This window comes from Notechis scutatus, chromosome 2 (assembly GCF_049901735.1).
Source record: "Notechis scutatus isolate UNSWTSFEM ecotype Mainland chromosome 2, rNotScu1.2, whole genome shotgun sequence".
Lineage (NCBI taxonomy): Eukaryota > Metazoa > Chordata > Lepidosauria > Squamata > Elapidae > Notechis > Notechis scutatus.
The window spans coordinates 91,506,188-91,529,727 of record NC_142010.1 but is presented as its reverse complement, the minus strand read 5'-3'; the positions used below and the strand labels follow the sequence as shown (position 1 = coordinate 91,529,727).

Sequence of the window (23,540 nt, the reverse complement as noted above, 5' to 3'; positions counted from 1 at the left end):
ACTTCTTGTCCTACCTATAACGACTGCAGCCCTAAAGTGCCAGAAGACCACTATCATGTCTCTCCTTAGCCTTCTCTTTCTAAGCTAAATTTATTCAGGCATTTTAATTATTCTTCACAGGATTTTGTGTCATGCTTTTTGCTCTACTTTGCAATTCTTTCCTCAGTAATTCTTTGCATTCTTTCCTCAGTAATTCTTAGTATAGCATGCTTTGCTTGCGGCATGCTAAATGCATAATAAAGTCTTCTTGGATTCGTCATGGGTATAGTACTTATAACTCATCTTCTCCCAAAGGATCCTGGGTGGCATAAACCAGCTATTATGCTTGCAAACTGTGGCCTATGTTATCTAAGCCCAGCCATGTGTGGCTCATTCTATAGTTAAATAATCCATGGCTTTGTCACAAACTCATTTCCACTCCCAGCTACAGCAAACCCACAGGGAGGTGGGTGGCTGTTTTACACATCTTCCTCATATGCCCTAATTTCTAGTATGTTTAAAGTTTTAGACCTGTCCACAATTGTTTGACACATACCTACGCTGCAAAGGGTTGATAGGTAAACATAGATTGCAAATAGTTGCAGATGGGATGATGTGTATGACCCCCAAATCTCAAATACCACCAGTATGCGTTGTGCTGAGGTGTGTGTCCTACATGCTGATTGGTTCATTCGACTTGGTGCTGGACCTTTGCTGTTTGAGTGCCCCCTAGCCAGAACGTTAACATTTGCAGAAATATAAACGCAACAGCTATGCAGACGTTTCTGAACAATAGACACATACATTCCCTGACACAAAAGTCTAACACAATTTTTACCCAGAATGGCAAACTTGGAAACATGGGCTATCTTTCTACTCTATGCAGGCTAAAAATCCTCTCCTGCAAGATGTTAAGCAGAGGTTTCCAAACTTGGTAACTGTAAGACCTGTGGACTTCAACTCCCAGAAGCCAGCCATGCTGACTGGGGAATTCTGGGAGTTGAAGTCCACAAGTATCAAAGTTGCCAAGTTTGGAGATTCCTGTGTTAAGGGGAAACGAATCAGGCCTTCAGGGCAGCCCCTTTATTTTGGAACACCTTGCTCCACCCCAGGTTAGCGGTCTTCTTTTTTTGGGAAGGAAGATAAAACATTTTCTCAACAGGCCTTCAGGCCAAAAGTACAATTTTAATTGGAAGCGGCTGACCTAGGGACTCTTTTCCTTCAGAGACCAGCTACAGGCAGTCCTTTACTTGCAACAGTTTATTTGGTAACCGTTCAAACTTTCAGCAGCACTGAACAAAGTGACTTATGACTGTTTTCCACTCTTGCAACCATTTCAGCATCCCCAGGTCCTGTGATTAAGATTCAGAGGCTTGGCAACTGACTCATATTTATGACGGTTGCACTGTCCTGGGGTCATGGAACTGACTTTTGCAGGCTTCTGACAAACAAAGTCTATGGGAAGCCAGATTCACTGAACAACTGTGTACTAACTAAATAACTGCAGCGATTCACTTAATAACTGTGGCAAGGAAGGTCGTAAAATGGGGCACAATTCATTTAACAAATGTTTTACATAACAGAAATTTGCAGCTCAATTGTGATCTTCAGTTGAAGATCACAATTGTATGTTTTATCCTGTCCATTTTTAATGTTTTATTGTTTGTGGTTTTATTTTGTTAGCCACATAAAATCTTAGGGATTATATATACATGTATAAATAACGGTTGCATTGTTCCAGGAATCATAAGGGATGAATCCCAAAACCACTATAAAATATCCCTTTACTTTTGAAAATTTCCTAAGAGCATTTATTTCATTATTTGTTTGTCCTCATTTTGGAGAGAAAAGAATGATCACATCATGTACCTCAGGGAAGGAACAGTGATTAATCTTTGCTGAATTAATTCACACTATTCATATTAAGTTTCTTTCCTTTCTGTATGAAGTAGCATAGTTCTTCAGTTTCTGGGTTTGGTTTTGCCTATCTTTTTACCTGAGAAAAAGTGTTGATGAACATGAGGGCAGTGTATGCGTATGTTTATTTATTTGATTTGTCAATCCTTACAAAATAATAGGTATAAGTACAAACATGTGTAAGAATACAGAAAATAGGTACGGTTAAATGGGGACATTAGGACAGGGACGGGAGGAACGATGGTGCACTTATGCATACATACATACAAATATACACATAAACAATATAACTGATAATAGGTACAAGTGGGCTTAATCTAGTTTACCAGAATATTAGCGACACGATTTTCACATATTCCTAAAGCACCTTTGCTTCAGAAAGCGCATGCGCGAGACAAGCCCCCCTCCTCCTCCTCCTTTTTTTTTTTTTTTTTTTTGTACTTGAAAGGTACAGTAACAAACCTTTTATGCATGTGTGGAACGATGGTAACTGCGTTATTCTAATTCCCTCCCCCCCGTAATGGAAGGCGGGGTTTCTCCGCTTCAAGGAACAAGCCCGCCGCCTATTTTTGCGCATGCGCATGTTTTGAACCAGCCTCGCCCTGCCAAGGCGTTAAAGATCACACATACTTCCTGCTTGTCCTCTTTTCCTCCCTTTGGGAGACGCATGCGCAGGCTGGTGTTCTCTCCAGTTTCCCAGAGCACTCAGCGCGGTGAAGAAGCGTCGGTCGCGGGCTGGAGGCATTTTGTGTCCTGGATATCGGCAGCGAGAGAGGAAACGAGCGAACGAGAGAGCGACAGACAGACAAGATGGCGGCGGCCGATTGAAGCGCCATTTAGTGGCGACGGACGGACAGATTCGCTTGGGCTTTTATTTTCCCTCTTTCCCTCCGAGACCCCCTTCTGTTCCTCAGAAGGGGAAAAGCGCGCTGTCAGCCGGGAAATTGCGTGGGACGTCCACCCTTCGGGGCGGCCTAGCGCGACCCAAGCCGCCGAGATCGAAGCCCCTTCACCTTCTTCCGTCGTCCCCTGCCCCGTCCCTAGCCGTGGTCGAGCAGGAGCTCCCCGTGGAAGAACTCGCGGGCTCTCAAACGCGTGGGAAATAACCCCTATCCCCCCATCCCCTCCGTCGCCATGGCCAGCAGCAGCGGCTCCAAGGCCGAGTTCATTGTCGGGAACAAATACAAGCTGGTGCGGAAGATTGGTTCGGGCTCCTTCGGGGATATATACTTGGCCATCAATATCACCAACGGGGAGGTAAGGGCCGACCGGTGCCCGGGCCTTTCCTTTCTCCTTCCTTTCGATGTCCTATGCCTCGCCAGTGGGTAGAGGTCGCCTTTAGTCAGGCGGGGCTCACGTGCCGGGCCCCGGGCCCGGGTGTCCGTTGCGTGGGAAGAGTGGCGAGGTGGCAGGCGGGGGGGAGGTGAAAAGGAAGGAAGCAAGCCGTTTCTCTCGAAGTGGAAGCTCTCGTGGACTTTTGTCCCAGGTTGCACTTTATTTTGAGGTCTTACCGTCTTCCTCTGTAATTCGGTTTTGGAGAACCTACTGTTCCCGTGCTTTTAATTTTGCATTTTGGTAACGTTTAAAGCAAAATGCCGAATACTTTTCTGCCAAATAGAAATTTAAAATTATATGGGCAGAGGATTTAAAAAAAAAAACAACGGCCAAGATTGTGGGATTGCAGTGTTTTAATTCAAAGGATTGAGAAGTGCCCCTTTCCCATACAAAATGCTCGTGTTTTGTGTAGGGTAGTTGATGTATGAAGTAAATACATAACGGATAGGCGCTCTGGTTATTTTCTGGGAACCAGTAAAAGCACTCTTGTAGAAAGATTGCGGTTTTTTGTTTTTTTTCATGTTGTCATCCTGATCTAGTGTCCCCCCGCCCCCAAGGACATATTTTAACATATTCCGAGTAACTTTAGATGCCCGATAGCATTGTTTTTGATAATGGATTTCTGTACAAGTATCATTGTGTAGAATATACTTGCAGAAGTTGTTAATCTTGGGGATGATACAGATCATTTTCCCTATTCTCAGTTTTTGTGAAGCAGTAAGATGTAGTCCTCCTAATTAGTAGGACTGTTGACCCCCATGTCTCCTTTTCCACTGTAGGAAGTAGCTGTGAAGTTAGAATCACAGAAGGCCAGGCATCCCCAGCTGTTATATGAAAGCAAACTATACAAGATTCTACAAGGGGGAGTTGGCATCCCTCATATAAGGTAAGAACTATAGCTTTAGGCAGGTGGAATATTTACTACTTTTCTCTTAAAGGATCAGTTTACTTTGTTCTGTGTTAGAGGAAGTGTTATGTGTTACCAAATGTTATGATAAATTACCTGTATAAAAGATATTGAGAGCTTATTTTCTTTTGGCTGCTTCATAACCCCCAGCCTTCAAGCCCCCAACTAAATTCTCTGATCATTTTCTGAAATACAGGGGGTAGCTGGCAACTCCTGGGATGTACCAATAGAAATGGCTGCTCTCTTTTGTGTTTTTGTTCCAACATGTCTTCCTCCTTTGCTGAGAAAATGGCGGATGTCAGTACTTTAACATTCCTGAGAAGTAGGGCATGATATTTCTTTCTAGTCCCTTTTAATAATAATAATGAGATATTCAGAAAAATGGGCTTGTGAAGATGAGGGAGAGGAGATAGTGGAAGCCCCTTTCTGTTACTGAGAAGACCATACATCACTGAACTACTCTTGTTGAAGCAGCTGTTTTTTGCTCTTTGAAAATCAATACTTTTCTAGAATCTTATTTTGAGTTATATTTAAATGTTTGATTTTGGAAATGGAAAGAATTTAATATCTAGTCAAGGGGAAATGCATTAAAGATTCAAGGAATATTTTCATAAAAATACTGTATGGTATCTGAAACTTTTACAACTGTTGATCTGTGCCATGGATATCTGAAAAATATTTGGGGTTTAATATTGAATATTACTGGTGTTACATTAAAACATGGAAATATGCAGATTGTTAAAGAAACTGCAAATTTTCTAAAATCTTTGTGGAAGAGTTTTTATTTCTCTTACATGATACATACTGTGTTATGTGTCATTTATACCTAAGCTTGTGTGTGTGCTGGCAAATCTTGATTTTTTTAAAAAAAGTTGCTACTTGGATTTATTCTGAATTAATTTTTGATGTATAAATAACCTTTGTCATTTTAATCTTCAGTTGTTATGTTGATAAATGTTGATATCTTTGCCTTTAGAGGAGGCTTGTATAGTTGTGAAATTCGTAAACTGCAAGGAAGTATGACATAAAGATCTGTCTTTTACAGAATGAATATGGGATTATTTGATGACACATTCATATGAAGCAACTACTCCCTCTAACTCAGCTGTAATTGCACTGCTTAATTGTGATAAAATTTTGTGTATTGTGTAACAGATTTTTATGTTCTGTCTTTTGTTATTAATGTTGATAAAATGCTCTGCTCAGGCCTGTCCTATGTTGAGTATAATTATAATTCTGCATCTAGGTGATTTTGCTTAAAAATCAGTTTTGATTTGCAGTACAGAGTTTGTAAGAAAAATTGCAGAGGCATGTAAACTATTTAGCTGTCTTGAATGTATTGTGGTGTACACTTTAAGGAAATTGATATTTAAATAAATTAAAAAGATACATACAACATATGATTTGATGAATTTATTAACAAAGACTTCATGCCAGTCTTAATAGATACATTTAGAAAGATAAACAAAACAGTTTAGACAGAATAAAACCCATTTCTTTACTAATTTTTGGTTCAAATTGCAAAACAAAACATGACTGATTTGAGTGGAAGAGTATTTTCCCTTTCAGCATGGAGTGTTATACTTGAATTTTTCTTTCTAGGCTGGTAGAGCTGGAAGGTCCTGTTGTGCCCCTATTGCTACTGATTTAGACTAGGTAGGGTGATCTGGAGGTGAAGTTTTGGGACAAAGGAGGAGGTATTTTATTTCCTCAACTGTCAAGAAAGTGAACTATTTTGGGGGCTGGTATCTTTTGATAAAGATTACTGTAGGAAGTCATAGTTCATGTACTTTGTTACATGTATAACTTTCTTAGAAAAGCAAGATTAAATATAAATGTAAAATGTATCTGTATATAATACAGGTTTGATTGGACCACTGATTTGCTTGGTTGTTTGAACATAGGCTCAAAAACAGTTTTTGTTTATGCGATCATTTTGAAAGGCCAAAACAAGTTCTGATTGGCTTGCTGATCTGTTATCTTAATTGCATTGGTAGTCTCTTGTGTGTCTGTGGTGACTTCAGATCTACTTAAAATTCAAAATACTATGCTAATTAGCTTGCTAGGCAGATTGACATGTATTCTGTTACTTTCATACTTTCATGTAGTATTGATTTAGTAAGCAGTGCATTTTGCTGTAAAGAGATGTTCAAACTTGTGAATTTTGCTTTTTGATATTTAAATGTAAAAACAAAAATTCTTTGCTCAGCAGGTACGTAAATATGACTTTGATTATTTATATATTTTATTGCTTCTGATGTAAAATGCAATTTATTTTTAAGATGCAAATACTGGCAATCAGGGATAGCAGCTTTCTTGTATATGTGTTTCTCAGGGTGGGGCCTCTTTCCTGAGCAACAGTTCCCTCCCTGTCTTTAATGTTCTACTAGGTAGAAATTGCATTTTTTTTTCTTGTTTGCTTTTATCATATTGCCAGGTGCTAGGAAGTAAAAGTGGGTAATCTGTAGGCAAACCTTTAAATATTGTTTCCTGAAAGAATGTTGCTGACTTTGTGGGCATGAGTAGATTTAGACATACACAATTTAGATTAAGAAGGGGCTTATTTTGAAAGAAATCCAATTTGAGTTATTGGAGTGGCCTTCATTTTCCGCTTATCTCCTGCCTTGGTGGTGATAATTAATTTGAAAAGGGATATATGGGAGATTGCAGTCTATGATGATGGTGGTTGTTTTTAGCATCTGTCTTGCTTGCTGGGTCCACTTGGTTGCTTTGTGTTTGTTCCAACAGCAAAGACATCAGTGCATGAGTTGATGAAGGGCTTGCTTTGTCACAGAGCTGGCGCTCTTTGGAGCACTAGGAGAAAGTGATTGGCCAAGGTCATCCACTAGCTTTTCTGTCTAAGGCAAGACTAGAATTTGGATCTCCATGCCTAATCCAGATCTTAACCACTATAGTATACTTGCTCTCAAAGTAAGATCTGTGGTGCTTTTACTTATAAAGAGAGAAGCTGATAATTTCTTTTACAATCTTTTCTTTAAGCATCTTCCAAAGAGAGAAAAAAAGGACGCATTGTACTTGAATTCCTGTAAGACAGTGTGAGGAGAATGAAACATATACTTCCATAATGGGGAGTGTTCTAAAAACTGTTAAATACTTTTTCTCTCTCCTTTCTCCCCACTTCTCCCTCTGGCTTGTTTGTAGCACTCAACATAGAACTACTTTATTTGATTTTGCAATTCTGAGATAAAAAGAAGGGTGCTGGGGTCTTTGTTTCTATTATTTTATGTAGCTGAAACAGTCACAATGAAATATGGGATGCTAGTCCTTGTTTAGTTTTGTCAGATCAGTTGATCTGTAAAGATGAGATATTGTCTTAGGTATGTCTAGTCTTTCTAAATGCAAGTGAGATTTTGCCTTAATGTTTATATCATAATTGGAGAGTATCCAGTTGCTTAGAGAAATATATAGCATTGAATTACACAAGACTAAATTTGAATATTGTATAATTTTGTCTGTGTTTTAAATGTTGAATAAACAGCGTTAGTTACATTTACTGGCTGGATTTATACTTTTATGTACACAAAGATAAAACATTTTTGTTAGATCTATGATTTATTTTAATATAAAATTGTAGTTTATAAAACTTGGTTTGTGGCATAGCATGATGTTAGGACTCAGCAACTCTAGCTTATTTAATAAACTATCGAAAGAACACTTTTTTCAGATATGTGAATCAAGTTTGTTAGATCTGGTTATTCAGGCATGGAGAAAGAAAAACCTATTTTGATTTGGTTTAATGTCTAAATTGACAATGCATTTTTTCAGTTATCTATCATAGTTAGCATCTGATGAGTTTTCAGTTCTTTGATTAGCATTTAAGTTTATATTGACAAACTGCTGTTTTTTCAAAGAGTAATATGGTAAGATGAAATTAGAAGAAGGAAAACAAAAGCATACTATTGGTGCACTTGGAAACTCAAGATTGTAGTTTATACAATGAATTTGTGCTCTTTTCCCTTGTATATAACATTTTCTTGAGATTCTCAGCTTATAGGAGTTGACAGCTTTAAAATACTTATAATTCATAGTTATGCATATAATTATTGGATGAATATGCATAAATAACAAAAATCATTGTTATACAAATATTAAATTCTTAAATTATTTTTAACCATCATTGGTTAGTTTTTCTGTTCGGTATTTCTGTATTTTGACTTGTTTACATTCTTATAAGATGATTTGAAGGTCTTTATGTAATCAGCTGCAATTAGAATACAAATAGGTAAGCATTTATTTTTGGCTGTTGATAGTTATTGATGAGACTATACTGAACACAGAATAGCAAAAATTTGTTTCTTCAGTGATGCTAATAATTTTGCATTATCAGTTACTTGAAATGAAACAGCAGAATCTGTTCTATAACACTGACAGTTTTTCCAGAATGTTATGCACCATAATTTGGAAATTGCAAACTTGTTTATGAGCAATACAAAGTATATTATCTAAGCCTGTATTCCAGTGAAAACCTGAAAATAACATTTCCAGTCCTAAATTGTACCACACGTGATTCCTTCCACATATGAATTGTGAATAAAATAGTTCATTAAACTGCAAGTTGTTAAAATTGTGTGGCAATATAGTATCAGGATAAAACTGCATTGTCATTGCTTTTTAAGCACCAACATTTTCTATCAAAACATTTGTCATTTAAGTTAATGAGAACTGAAAATTTTTGGTGACCACAGGATGTTAGAGTTGGCACATAGAAAATGTAAAATAGAATGAATGGGATATAGACTGGAACATCTTGGAATGGCCAGCTGGAATTCTGAATAGAACCATGGTGTAACATTTTTTTCTTAATGTTCTGGTCCCTAATTAGTACAGAAATGGTTTGTGCATTTTGTATGTCAAAAACTAGAATTCAGAAAACAACACATGAAGTCATAGCTATGAAAACTTTCCTGAAACCATCCTTGTTCTTGAAATATTCTGATACCCTCAACATTGTTTATGCCCTAATTCAGGGACTAGCATTTTGGCAAGAGGAAATACTAGTGCTGTAGGCTAAAACAGAGATGTAAACCCCCACCCCAAAGATGACATTGGTATTTTCATGTTGCCAAAAAGATTAAGTTGACATGTTTAGGAGTTAATTAACCAAGATAATTGAGAATACAAATTTAATAAGGATTAGAAAGCTACAATCTTAGATAATAAGAAAAATATCAAAATTAAATCTAAAACAAGATAGTAACATGGTAATTTGGCAAAAAGTGAGATCCATCCAGCACCTAGTGACTAATAATTTTGTAACAAAATGGCATGTTTTATACCTAAATAAAAATGAAATGTGATGTCTAACTTTGTTTTGGTTACCATTATATATAGTAGTGTAGTAGAATTGTTTATTTGTCATTATAGATTAATAAATTCTACAACTATTGTCTGATGGTAATTTTGATGACATATTTGGGGTGTAAATAAAGTTTTAAATTGAAAAATGCTGAAATAAAATTATAAGTGACAATTCTTTCCATAACTAGGAATAAGCAAATTTGATTGAATATTGGAAGGCTTCCAGAATTGTCTTTTTGCCTTTGTATTGCTATTATAGGGATATTAAGCCAGGACTATCCGTATACCAAAAATGTCTAGCAAGTTTTTCGCAATGTCTAGAGCATTTGATACTATTTACAGGGAGTAAAATCAGCCATATTATCAAAAAGGTCCATTACCACCAAACTTTTGCACTTCTGGAATATCAGTAATATAATTCTGTCTTGCAAATGAGTGGAGTGGTTGAAACTAAAGGGGCAATTTAGCAGTAGTGTACTTGGTTTGGTAACAGACATCACAGGCGAACATGTCTTTAAAATATACTCTCACTCTTGACCACCAAAACTTTGAGTAGAAAATGTAATCTTCTGAACAGTTCCTATCCTCCACCACATCTTGTAATTTCACTTTCATGATAAAATTGCAATATATCTCCCTAAGGGGAAAAGAACATTAAAAAGCATTGTTATCACTCTGTCAAACTTAAAAGACATCCATCTGAGCCCTGAAAAGTAGATCTTGTAAGTGAATCCAGTTCAAAAGCTCTACTGCCTGCCACCCTGACCTTAGCTTCTGCGGAGTTCCCTTTCCCAAGTCGAGTGGCACACCAGCCTGCCGCTCATGCAAATCAAGCTGTGCACTCGCGCAGCCCGGTTCTGAACAGGCCCTGGTCCAATAGCGGGCCACAGCCTAGGGATTAAAATGTCTCCTTTATTGAAACATTGCTTTATTGCCAGTAGCTCTATTGAAAATAGGAGTTTCAAGTAAAAGGTGCAAGATAAATCTTCACACTTCACCAAAGCCTTTGAATATATCACTTATATTGGCAATATTTTTTCAGAGTTTGAGTTAGCAGCTATGTAGTCACTGTAAAATATTCTGTGAAAGTTGGCAAAGCAAAAAAAGTACTGCAGATATTTTAATTTTTCTAGGTGCCTGTCACATGTATAGTCTACTTTTGTAGACTATATCTGTCCACTTATATAGAGAGAGCAATACCATGATTAGTCTAGGATTAAATGCAGTTTGTTGAAATTTAATACCATATAACATTCGTTTTTGCATAGATGGTATGACACGTGCCTGACATACTTAGAATGTAGAGAATGGTCTTCTGAAAAACACAGTATCATCCATACAAACTACAAAATCCTTGGCCAACATGTCTGAAATTTCAGTTTTGAATCTGGAGAAGAGAACAACAGTTAAATAAATCCTAGGGCCATGATGGTGAACCTATGGCACGTGAGCCAGAAGTGGCACACAGAGCCACTTCTGCCAGCACGCAAGAGGTCACCCAGAAGAGCCCCACTGCACATGCGTGTGCTGCTGCCCAACAGCTGATTGTCGGGTATCTGGTATGCATGTGCGGGAGATGCATGCGCAAAGATGCATGTGCAAAGATGCATGGCGAGTGCATGCTCAGGTGTGCAATGGGGGGGTCGTGCAAGGGGCGTGGTGGAGGGCCAGCACACATTGCCTTCTGGGTGCTAGCACACGAGTGCAATTTTTGGCACGAGAGCCGAAAAAGATTAGCCACCACTATTCTACAGCATTACTGTGTATTTGCTTTATCAATATCTATGAAATAAGGGTCAAATCCACACAAGAACGGGATTTATTTCATTCATTTTCTGGGATTTTTCAGTGATAATCCAGAACAATTCTGCCAAACCAGCAGTAAATCCTGTTAGTATCATTAGATATAATTTTAACTAATCAAAATAGTGCATTGTGTCCACATTTTTAACAATCTCCTGCTTCAGTCAGCTTGCCTCTTCTGCTTTTCATAGCTGATAGGTGGAACACTTCTCATAGTTTGTATGATTAAAGAATCCAGAATTTAATCTCATGATGATACATTGGCAATATCTCTAAAACCCTTTTATCTAATTAATCCATTTTAGATGCATGTGTAATAATGCATAGTTGGGGATATAGGATTATATAGCAAATGAATTGTAAAAGACCATTATTTATGTCACATTTTTAGGATGTACTTGCAAAATTGGACCCTACAAAATCTGATAATAACAGAACTATAACAACCGTAAAATTGCATTTATAACTTAGAACTTCGGAATTATGGGGTTTATTTATTTAAAAGATGTACATGACTGTCCATTTCATTTGCCAAATCACCAATAATAAAAGCACTCAAAACTCTAAAAAACAAAAACTCTTATTTCCCAAAAATGAAATAATTTCTGTATATCAACATTCACTTTTGCTGGGCTCCAGCCACATTTTACCCCACTGCTTGCAGGCTCTTAAGTACTAGTAGGTGATGGGAGCCTGCTAGGCTTCACAGGACATGATCAGAGTGTTCTGCTTTGTTCTCCACTTTATATCCCATTTTCTAAACCAGCAAAATACTGTTGTATTTCTGTAAAGAAGAATTTTCCTGAAACACATTGTATGTTGCCATTTGGTTAAGTAAGTACTATTGCTGAAAATGTCCAATTCTGAGTCTTTTGATCAAAAGGTTGTAGAATATTTCTATTCAGTTATTTGGTTATATTCTTCATTTTTATGGACTTGGGGCATGTTTAGGTTGAGGGGAAAAAACTATGCTGATCTTTATTGTGGGAATGTCTCATATTACTATAAATCTTGAGAATTTTTAAGCCTGTTGATCTAAATATTTAGTTATTCATTTTATATCCTGTTTTCTCTTCCAATTTTTCTTCATAATAGTAATTTTATAAAGAGGTTGGTCTGAAAGATTTATTGGCCTGAAATCATCCTGACTCTCCTAAGTATCTGTGGCTGAGGATAGAGTTGAACCTATATGTCTCCAGTGTTTTTATATCTTAGCCATATTTTTAAAAACAATCCAGAGCAAACAACAGAATCTGTAATTAACCAAAAATTACAGCCTTCATGCATGGTTTTTATTCAACACAAAATGTTATTGTGATCAGTAAAGTTCCAGCTATTACAGCATCCCTATGATCATGTGAACAAAATTTGGCAAGTAGTTCACACTAAATCTGTTAAGCCCTGTTTTGGGTGGTTTTTGCAGTTCTTGGAAGCCTTCAGTACTTCATCTGCTTAAGGAAGAATACTGTTCGCCATTTTTAATAATTCTCCAAAGCACCTGAAGGCAGGACAAGAAGCGATGAATGGAAACTTAATCAAGGAGAAATCCAACCTAGAAATAAGGAGACATTTCCTGACAGAACAATTAATTAGTGGAATGACTCGCTTCCAGAAGTTGTGGGGTGCTCTCATCATTGAAGGTTTTTAAAAAGGCGTTGGACACCCATTTGTCAGAAATGGTATAGGGCAGTGGTGGCTAACCTTTTTCGGCTCTCGTGCCAATAATTGTGTGTGTGCTCGCTTGTGTGCCAGCACCCAGAAGGCATTGCGTGCTGCCCCCTCATTCTCCCTCGCATGCTACACGTGTGCGCATGCACACGCAATTCCACCTCGTGCGCCCTGCGTCTTTGCGCATGCGCATATGACTCCCATGAACCCCGTGCGCATGCTCACCAGATGCCCGACAATCAGCTGTTGGGTGGCAGCATGCATGCGCAGTGGTGCTCTTCCAGGTGACCTCGCTTGCAGGGGGAAATGGCTCTGCGTGTCACTTCCGGCACGCGTGGCATAGGTTCGCCAACACAGGTATAGGGTTTCCTACTTGAACAGGAGATTGGATTAAAAGACCTCTAAGGTTCTTTCCAATTCTGTTACTCTACTGTGATAGGTATGCCGGGGGGGTAGGATATTTCAAGTAGATCACAAGTGAAATACATGTAACGGGGGCAATGCTGAAGTGGCCACAGAAAAGCAAAGTCAATCTTTTTCACTGATAATATGACCTGGACAAGTAGCCACAGGAGAAAAACAAGGTCAGAGGGAAACCATGCATGAAAAAAGATTGAGAAATATTTCATTAAGCAACAGTGTTGATCCATTTGCTAAGCATTCCATAGTGAGCTGGTTTTATACTGTTCAAAAGCCAATCTTCAATCCCATGTTTTCATAAAGACTATATAGTCATTTTACTGTATTCCTTCTCTAAATCCACAAATGTACAAACTATCTCAATTTATATATTTCTTGGTGATCTGCTGAATAGCAAATATATGCCTGATATGACGCCTTACTGCATTTTACACTACTTCATCACTACTTCTTATATTTTTCAATTAAAATACTGCCCAAATATTTTCCCAGGCATACTAAATAAACTAATCTCATTCAATCTTTTATACTTTTATCAGTCTTGCTACTTTTCCTTTTTGTATGGGAACAAAATCTGTATCAGACATAGATGCACATATGTTGAATAAACATATTGTATTCTAAAAGCAAATCACATCCGTGCTATAACATTTTTCTAGTTATACTAATTGTGTTGTACCTTTAACATTTTCAGCATTTTCATACCATTGATTAATTTTGTATCCACTCTTTCTTGTGAATACCATTTGTGGTGTTCATTTCTGTTCAACAGTATGTACAGTGTATATAGATTTTTGTGATGTGTTTCTTTGGAGTGCAAATTGCAGTTGCCTAATACTGTTTGTTTATTCATGGTTTATTTGAAAACATTTGGGGGATGCAAAAACCATAGATTAATCCGTACTTCAAAATAACAGGTTCGCTCTAAATGAGAACATGTATTTTAATTTTTAAGATTTATTATATTTCCCCAAATTCAATTTTTTTTTCATTAGAGCAAGTTCCATTGGGGGAAATTTTCCACATTTTTAAAAAAATCATTACATTTTTCTTCCATTATATTCCATTCAGGTTGGCAGTAGCATGCTATTTTTTTTAGAATCCATTTTTATTTTTATGAAATGATATGTGACTCTATGATACCAAGAACAATGGGTAAGGCTAGAAAAGTATAGAGAAGCATAATGAATTACGCTGTTATGTCCCCTTTTCTTTTTTAGTTCATGCCTCTGATTTGACTTGCTATGTCTCTTTTCTGCATAAAGTTTCTTATCCTAAAGAGGCAATTAAGATGAATATGTATATGCCTACCTCTATAGATTGTATTTGTTTTGTTGCTGAATACTTCTTGACAATTAGGATAATATTCACTATGCTATGAATTTTCAGTGAAATTTCCATTCTGGGTTCTTTATTTGGTTTCTACAATAGTGGAAAGTAGTTCTACTTCATGTTCTATGTAACATCTCAGATATTTTAAGACTCTTTCCCCTCCCCCAAATCTTGGCCATTTGTTTCTACCAGTTTAAATGTGTAATAATTTCTTTTTCTGTAAGTAGTTTCACATCATGACTTAGTTGCAGCAAATGTTCGTGTTAACATAAATCTGTGCTAATATTCCAAGTTTAGTAATTGTTGAAAGAGCCCCAGAACAACGGAAGATCTTGAGATAGACATCTAAAAGAATTATTTAAGTCATTGTACATATATTGTTGCTTTTCATGATAATGAAATAAACTAGCCTCCTAACTACAAAATATCTTCTTGCCTATTTTGACATTGCCTTTAAAGTAATTTAATCATTCAAAATTAGATTATCTGTACACTAATTGAATTATCCAGATGAGTGAGACTATAACATTGATGCAAGATGCAATATCGTCATGCTACTATATAATTCTTGGCTTTTTCACTGAGAGGGGAAAATGCAAAGGCAGAACCAAACAAGCAATAAAGAAAATTATTAGCCTATATGGATTAATCATTAAATTCTAGACAGTGTGGATAGTGTGTAATACTGGTCTGTTGCATGATTGGGAATCATACTCTATGCTATTAATTAGCATTATGATTTTAACTGGGTTTTGAATTTTTTTTAAAGAAAACTACACTATTTTATTGAAATCACCTTTAACAATTTTATGCTATTCAATTGTATTTAGGTTAATAATAACTAATAATTATTTCTGTCTCTTTGCAGGTGGTATGGTCAAGAAAAAGATTACAATGTTCTAGTCATGGATCTTCTTGGACCTAGTCTTGAAGATCTGTTCAACTTCTGTTCTCGTAGGTTCACAATGAAAACAGTACTTATGTTAGCAGACCAGGTATGTAAATTCTGCAAATACTCTGCTTGGGAGTACTAGAAGTTCCCTAAAATGTAGTTTGCTTTGTGTTTTCAAATACATATAAAGTTTACTGGCTTTATAATGTCTGCACTCAAATGAGTATTTGAGTCAGATAGACTGAAAAAACTAATACGAATGGGAGATTATCTGCTGAATAGCACAAGATTTGTTGGCCAAATCATGAAATACAGAGTATATTATTTCATACTTAACATTGTTTGTTGTCTTTATTAAATCTTAAATTCAAAAAAATAGCTGCAATAATTTTATGCGATATCTCTTCTTGTTTTTATAAAAGTTTTAAAAGTTTTAAAAAGAAAATTGAATAAGAACTAATATAAATGAAAAAAAGGAAAAGATACAAATACAAAAAGAAGAAAAAGAAAAGGAAGTACCTTCTGATTTTCATTACAGCAAATATAAGTAAAACTACAAAATTACCTCTTACTCAGTGGTTATAAAGCTGTTTGTTTTTTTTCTGTTTTGTGCAAATGAATATAGGTGGTTTCCAGTCAGCAATAAATGTAGATAAAAAGAAAGGAAAAGCCTTGCCTTGTTCTTTTTTGTATCTCACTTGGTTTGTTAGAACTCCATTAGCATATATTGCATGCCATGTGCCAAAATGCTTTTGTGGCTATAACTGCCAAATGAAAGATGGTAAATTGAAGCAATGTTAAAAAAGAAAAAATAACCACAATTTTCATTCAGTCCTTCAATGAAGCATATTGGTATAAAGATTCAAGTATGAGAGTATAATGCAAACATTTCAAAGATGCTGTATTACAGGTATTACAGAAGAATACCTGTTGAACAGCAGTTTTTCTGCTGTTAATATTTCATTCTTTCTGAATGAATCCAGTCAGAAATGTGCTTTGCTTTAAAAAAAAAAAAAAAGCAACCCTCATTTTCTATGGGAAAACAAGATTGCTATTATGCTACCAAGTTTAACCATATTATTTTGAGGATGAGAGTTGGAAGAATAGTTGCAGAGTTGAGAATAGGAGAGTGCATGCAGGCTACAGATGCGCCTATTTTAAAAATTCTCTAGTAGGTCTATGGAAGTGTATCGATCATTTAACATGAAACAGTTAATAAAAGAAATTTAAGTTTTTTTAATATAGAACAATACATAGACTATACATGAATGACATAACTTGTTTTTCTATGGTCAATAATATGAATACATATGTTGTACATAATAAAGACTCAAAATGATTAAAGGATTTTATGCAGAGAAACAATGTTTTAGTTCAATAGAATAAACAGGATAGCTCTTAACGTATATTTGTTTTATATTCTGCTTTTCTATTTGAGCACATATCCAAGAATGCTGACAAGAAATATAGACACATTTTGCAATCCAGAAAGTTAAAACACATAAAAATTAATAAATTAACAGTTAAAGTCTAGCAAAACGTTTCAGTGGATTTTTTTAAATGTAGGCCATGAAGCAATATAGAAGACTCTCTTTCATGCGTCAAATAGACATTTAAGATCTTCTTCAGAAGAGCCTATTCAGCAGATTTCATTGGAAAGACAGGATAATCATCAGCTCTTTCAGGAGTTTTAAAGATGTCAAGAATGTGAATAATAGACATCTCTGGAGAGAACTGTGGAATTTTTCTCTTTCTTTGGATTGCACCAGATCTAGATATAATCCAAACTTAGTTTGTTAAGAACAGCATAAACTACTTCCAGTTCACCAGAAAACTGTTGGACTGAATTGAGATTGGTGTAATCCGGAGGAACAGCATATTATGTGATCATATTAAGAGCAACCGCGTTCTCTTCGCCGATGATGTAAAGCTATTCAACACCACCGACAATACTGCTACCCTTCAAAAAGTCCTCGACTATGTATCAGAATGGTCAAACAAATGACAATTTCAAATCTCAACAAATAAATGCTCCGTCTTACATATTGGAAAAAAAAAATCAGAAAATAAAATACAAGCTGAATAGTCAAGACCTTGTTGATGATCCAAACTCTGTCAAGGACCTTGGAGTACTCATCTCTAATGATCTAAGTGCTAGATCCCACTGTAACTACATAGACAGAAAGGCATTAAGAGTTGTTAACCCAATCCTACGTAGCTTTTTCTCTGGTAATATCACACTATTAACTAGAGCATACAAAACATTTGCTAGACCAATACTTGAATACACCTCATCAGTCTGGAACACACATTAGATATCTGATATTAATACAGTTGAGAAAGTCCAGAAATATTTCACAAGAAGAGTTCTCCACAACTCTACTCGCAGAATACCTTACGCCACCAGACTTGAAATTCTAGACCTAGAAAACCTAGAACTACGCCGCTTTCTATCCAATCTAAGTATAGTATATAAAATTATATATTGTAATGTCCTACCTGTCAATGAATACTTCAGTTTCAACCATAACAATACAAGAGCAAACAACAGATACAAACTCAAGGTAAACCGCACCAAACTTGATTGCAGAAAATATGACCAGCAACAGACTGGTCAATGTCTGGAATACTCTACCTGACTCTGTGGTTTCTTCCCCAAATCCCAAAAACTTCAACCTTAGACTGTCTACTATGGACCTCACCCCTTTCCTAAGAGTTCTGTGGGGGCGTTCATAAGTGCACCAACGTGCCTACCGTCCCTGTCCTATTGTTTATTTTTATTTTTCTTATATGTATCCATTTCATGTACTCATAACTATCTTATACCTGTTATCTTATAATCGCTTGACAAAATAAATAAAATAAAGAATAAAATAAAACAGCAGAGTTCAGAGCTGCCTGAGTATTCCATTTTCTTGGTGTAGATTTTGTACATATCTGATTAATATTAATAGCTTAAACTGCATTTAGTAAGCAAACAGCAACCAATAAACATATTTCAATCTCGACATCATGTGATCCCTGTACTTTGCAGCATTGTACTAATTACAACTTCTGGGCAATGTTCAAAAATGGCTGTAGTGGGGAAAAAAATCAGTGGTCATAATAGGAAGTAACATAGATATCCACCAAGAGATAGATAGGTGGATGGATGGATGGATTACAGTTAGCCCAGCAACTGTAATTATATAAATGCACTGTTGTCATGGTCTGTGAGAATAACCTTGAAAGACGAGAGCAAAAGGCACAGCCTTGACAACTATCATGCAAAAGATGTCTCAGCCCACAGAAGGAAAGAGGGCAGGCAAAGACTCAGAAGGGACCCTCCCTAGAAAGTAAAAGTAAGAGGGGAGAAGTGCTTTCCAAATTGTAAGGTTATGTTATTATAACCTTACAGAAAAGGTGTTGGTACTCATCTACCACATTATTGGAATGTGGTATGCTTCAAAGGTACAGAATGGTTCTTGGAATTGAATGGTTAAGAAGCAATGATTGGACTCCATTCAATTTCTAATTTAAATAATCCAGGAACTATTGCCAAAGCCTGTCATATACAAGGATAATCCAGTAACGCCATGTTTTAGGAAAGAATAAGTACCTCTTGAAATTTGACATTAGGGTCTGCCTGATTGATTTGCTAAACCAAGAGAAGCAAGATTTAAATATATTTTGTGAACATCATGATATTTACAAAACACAGAGAATCCATAATAAAAAAACATTTGGTACAGTTGAGGGCCATGAAATGGGTGGGATTATAATGCTTATGTTCATAAGGCAACATTTTGAGGGAGGTTTGGAAACTTGAATCATTTCAAAATGGTAGGAAGCTGCACTATTTGCTGTAGTCATGATGAGAGAGGGCAAAAGAGTCACATGTTTATCCTTGCTACAGACTATGCCCAACAGTCCTATCCCATAAATGCCTCTTCTGTCAGCTAAGTCTCAATAATGCATGTCAAATCAGTGCTTTGAATGAAATTCAGTTCTGGATAATCAATGCTTAAAAAACAACAGATATGTGACACTGAAGAGTTGAATATTTTCTTTAGAAAATTGTCTTTATTGTCATCTTGATCTCTTTGGGTAGATGATAATCTGAAAAGAAGCCCGTAGTCCAATACATATAATAAAATTGGAGTTCTTATACCTTTTCTTACTAGCTATTACTTTGAGTATGCACGTATCCATGCCATTTCCCAGTCTTAATTTTTCCTATATCTGCCTAATGGAACTCATACTAGCTCTGATTTGTTTGTTTATTAAATGTATATTGCCACCTACTCGCACATGATGGCTGATAGAACTAGCAATCTAAATACCCACATTAACAGCTCTGCTCCATCCTAGTTCCAACATAACTTTCACAGAGTTAAGCTTCCTCTATAGCAGCTATGCTGGCTGGAGAATTCTGGGAGTCGAAGTCCACAAGTCTTAAAGTTGCCAAGTTTGGGGACCCTTACTCTATAGCAAGGTTTGTTTGTAGCATCAGGCTCAGACATCTGATACAATACTAGACAGATGGTTTTTGCAAAGTGCCCAGAGTGAAAATAACTGATTTTGTGGGAAGGCTGTTTTCCACAGGAAGGTATTAGACTAGTGTATAGGCCAGGGGTCCCCAAACTTGGCAAGACTTATGGACTTCAACTCCCAGAATTCTCCAGCCAGTATGGATAAGATAGTGTCCCTTTTCTCATTATATGATATTGAAAAGCATTCATTTACAAAATATTGAGTCAGTTTATTAACTGGTTTAAATTATTTTCAGATAATAGGATTGATGCAAACACTTTTGAATTATTATTGAAATCATATCTGAAATGCTTTTAAATTTGACCAATTTTCTTGTTTACAGATGATCAGTAGAATTGAATATGTGCATACAAAGAATTTTATACACAGAGACATTAAACCAGATAACTTTCTAATGGGTATCGGACGTCACTGTAATAAGGTTAGTCTAATACTTTGTTTGCATGAAAAAAGTTATCATAAAATACAGTTTATTGAAAAGTTGTGCTGCTTGAGTTAGCTATTGGTTAATAGTATTTATCGAGATGAGATTTTAAGTCATACTACTGCACGCAAATCATATGATCTCAGCCTTTGTTCAGACCTTCATTAAGGAAATCAGTATGTTATATAGCCTATATTTCTTTGCATACTAAAGTTCCTTCTATATAAATATCCTATTATTCAAAATCAATGCATTATAGTAGCACAGCTTGCCATAAACTGTGATTTTGTATTGTTTGCTGTATTTACTAGCATGGTGGATTCTTGACTTCCAGTTACCTAGATTTTAATTGAGTAGAATCAATTTATAAAGAAATTGGATTGTAATACTGCAGAGCTTTGTTTATGCAACTGTGTTCTGTGCAATCGCAAGCCTGTGGAAGTTCAGAATGCAGTTAATGGGTAGGTATAGGTTAACATTTGCTTACTGAATTTTAATATTTTATTGGATTTTAAGTGGGGGTAGAAGGGGATGATAGAAATTGAGCTGGAAATGCATGTTTTCTTTTGAAACTTTTGGTTGGAAATATTCTTGGCTAGCTTGCGAGTAAACTTTGTGATACTTTACACTGAGCTCGAGCAGACAGGCAGCATTGGCAATGCATTTAAGCATGCTGTGAAATAGAAATTCTGAAGTTTGGGGAAATGTATGTGAATTGAATCTATATTGGCAGAAACATTCCCATACAGATTGGTTCTTCATAAGCCATCAGTGTTTACCTTTTTGATATTTTTAGTTATAAGATGTTACCTTTGTTTGCCTGTATGAATGCCAACTTGGAGCCATTACTTGAGAGCAAAATCAAACCAACAACCAACCACCTGTTGAATTCTGCTTTAAAGGCGTTCAGTGAAGCATTAAACAACTTTGGGGAGTTGGAGTGAGAAGAAATTGCAAAAGTCAAATTTAAAAGACACTGTCAGTCCTATTTCTATTGAACTTTATCTCTAAATTTCACATTCTTGTTTCTTTAATACAGTCCTTTAATTATCTGACAAGAACTGGAAGTACAATTAGAAAAAAATTAAACCAGTCTTGATTTGATATTTCCTCTCTTTTGGGGCCATTTCTCCATATACTTTGACAGTTATAGTGAGCTGGCATTGCAACATTTTATTTGTTTTCTTATGTGGAAATGTCTGAAAAATGTTGTGCTTTGTTAGGTGACTGTTAGTGTCACGTTGGATGATGTAAAAAAAGGACGACATTTTTCAGTCCTAGCAGCCATTTAGATAAAGAGTGACAAGCATTAATTTTTAGATACTCATTCGATGTTACAAATAATCCTATACATAAGATTATAACCCCCTTTGTTTAATCCACACAGAATTTAAAGCTTTAAAAGTGTGAAATCAGCAGTTTCTTTAAACATTGATATGGTTTAAAGTTTTCATCCTTTTACCAAAAATACAGATGGATTTTATATCACATGTCTATTGTTTTATAAGACACATGGTATTTAGTGATGAGGCTGTTTTGTTAATCATGTTCCAATAAATTATGTTCATAATAAACTAAAATATAGGCAATAAAATTGGAATGCTTTATTTCTAAAATTTATTTTTAAATGTTATGTGTTAGGAATTGTCTTATTCCTAATATATGATCTTCTTTGAGCCTCTCCTACAATAAGCCCTGCATGCTTACGAAAGTGAATTTAAGGTGACTAAATGCCTTCTACCTCTTCCTTACTGAAGATTTATTTCCCACAAGTTGTTTGGGGGGGAAGGGCAGTACATATGTAAAAGCCAAAATTTCTTTTTATTAAGCCAAATATTGCCATTGCTATCCCTGTTCAAGGCAGTGTCATTTTAAAGTGGCATGCTCAAATTTATCTTGCCACATCTAAATTTTTTCTGTATCATACGATTCTCCTTTGGAAAACTGTAGTGCTTGGTGGAAGAAGGATGGCATTTGGCTACCCTATTCTTTCTCTAACGCCTCGGTGTTGCCTGTCTGCGCCAGCCATTGTTGCAATGTAAGCAATACTGTTTGATGCACTGCCACCCTCTATTGTTTGTTCAGTGTTTAGAATCTCCAGTGGGGAAGAGGAAAAGAAGCATGACTGTTAGTACTTCTCAGGACCCATCTTTCTCAGGATTAAACCAGGTCTGAAACTGTCTCTATTCCAACCTCAATCCCAACTCATGTGCATTTTATTTTATTTCGGAAAACATGTAGATTTGCAAAAAGCACCTTATGTTGGCATTATTCAGACATACTTGGCAAACATGTAACATTACTAAGCGCCTGTTGTAAGATATCTTCTTTTATTCATGTTAATATTGTTAAGGATAATGGCCCAAACTTTGTATTAACTCTAGAAGAATAGCTCTGAGTTCTGAAATATGACAAAGGAGGATATAGAATGTATTGTGAAGAATTAAAGATGCCTGTGTATGCACGGTCTGTCAGTAGGTCTTGATGAGATTTGTCTCCCTTTTCATTAATGTGATCAGTATGTTTAGGAAAAATGCATTTTGGATGGGGAGAATCGAGACTTACTATACTTTTTCCAAAGAACATGCTTTGTTTCCAGCAGTAAATTTAAAATAAAAGAAATTGAGTATAGATCAAGAAACTAAGGTAATTGTATCTTATTAAAAATTTACCAAATTTTAGTTAGTGATTTCTGAGCTCCTTAAACAGCTGTTTATTAAACATGAATTTTGCTATGATACTTTGGGCCCATGAATTTAGACATGTGGCAATTGGAATAGGTTTCATTACATGCAGCTTCCTTTTATGCTGTGTTGTGGCTCCAATTACAGTATCTATCTAATTTACAATATTGGAACTTTTTCAAACTTCAGTATAGCCCCGGGCTCGGTTTTAGGATTTCATAATATATCTTTTTGCATAGGAGGAGAATATTAGGAGACTGATCTCAGTTGTCATAGGAGTTTGCTGTTTACAGAACAACAAGAGATTAAACAAGTCAGCGGTTTGAA

The 23,540-nt window shown here is 36.0% G+C and overlaps 1 protein-coding gene across 6 annotated transcripts in view; it reads left to right on the top strand.

Annotated features, from left to right (window-relative positions):
- The first annotated feature begins 2,586 nt into the window (after window positions 1-2,586).
- CSNK1A1 (casein kinase 1 alpha 1) overlaps window positions 2,587-23,540 on the top strand; it is a 36,404-nt gene continuing 15,450 nt past the window's right edge. For 3 of the 6 annotated variants that reach the window (XM_026688396.2, XM_026688379.2, XM_026688371.2), the window contains exons 1-5: window positions 2,587-3,153; window positions 4,011-4,117; window positions 15,549-15,675; window positions 20,428-20,526; window positions 22,615-22,698. In XM_026688396.2, coding sequence (XP_026544181.1) covers window positions 3,031-3,153; window positions 4,011-4,117; window positions 15,549-15,675; window positions 20,428-20,526; window positions 22,615-22,698 — 540 coding nt within the window. In that variant the 5' untranslated portion in view covers window positions 2,587-3,030. The remainder of the gene's footprint in view (window positions 3,154-4,010; window positions 4,118-15,548; window positions 15,676-20,427; window positions 20,527-22,614; window positions 22,699-23,540) is intronic. The other 3 variants (XM_087955466.1, XM_087955465.1, XM_026688402.2) reach the window with 1 other exon arrangement.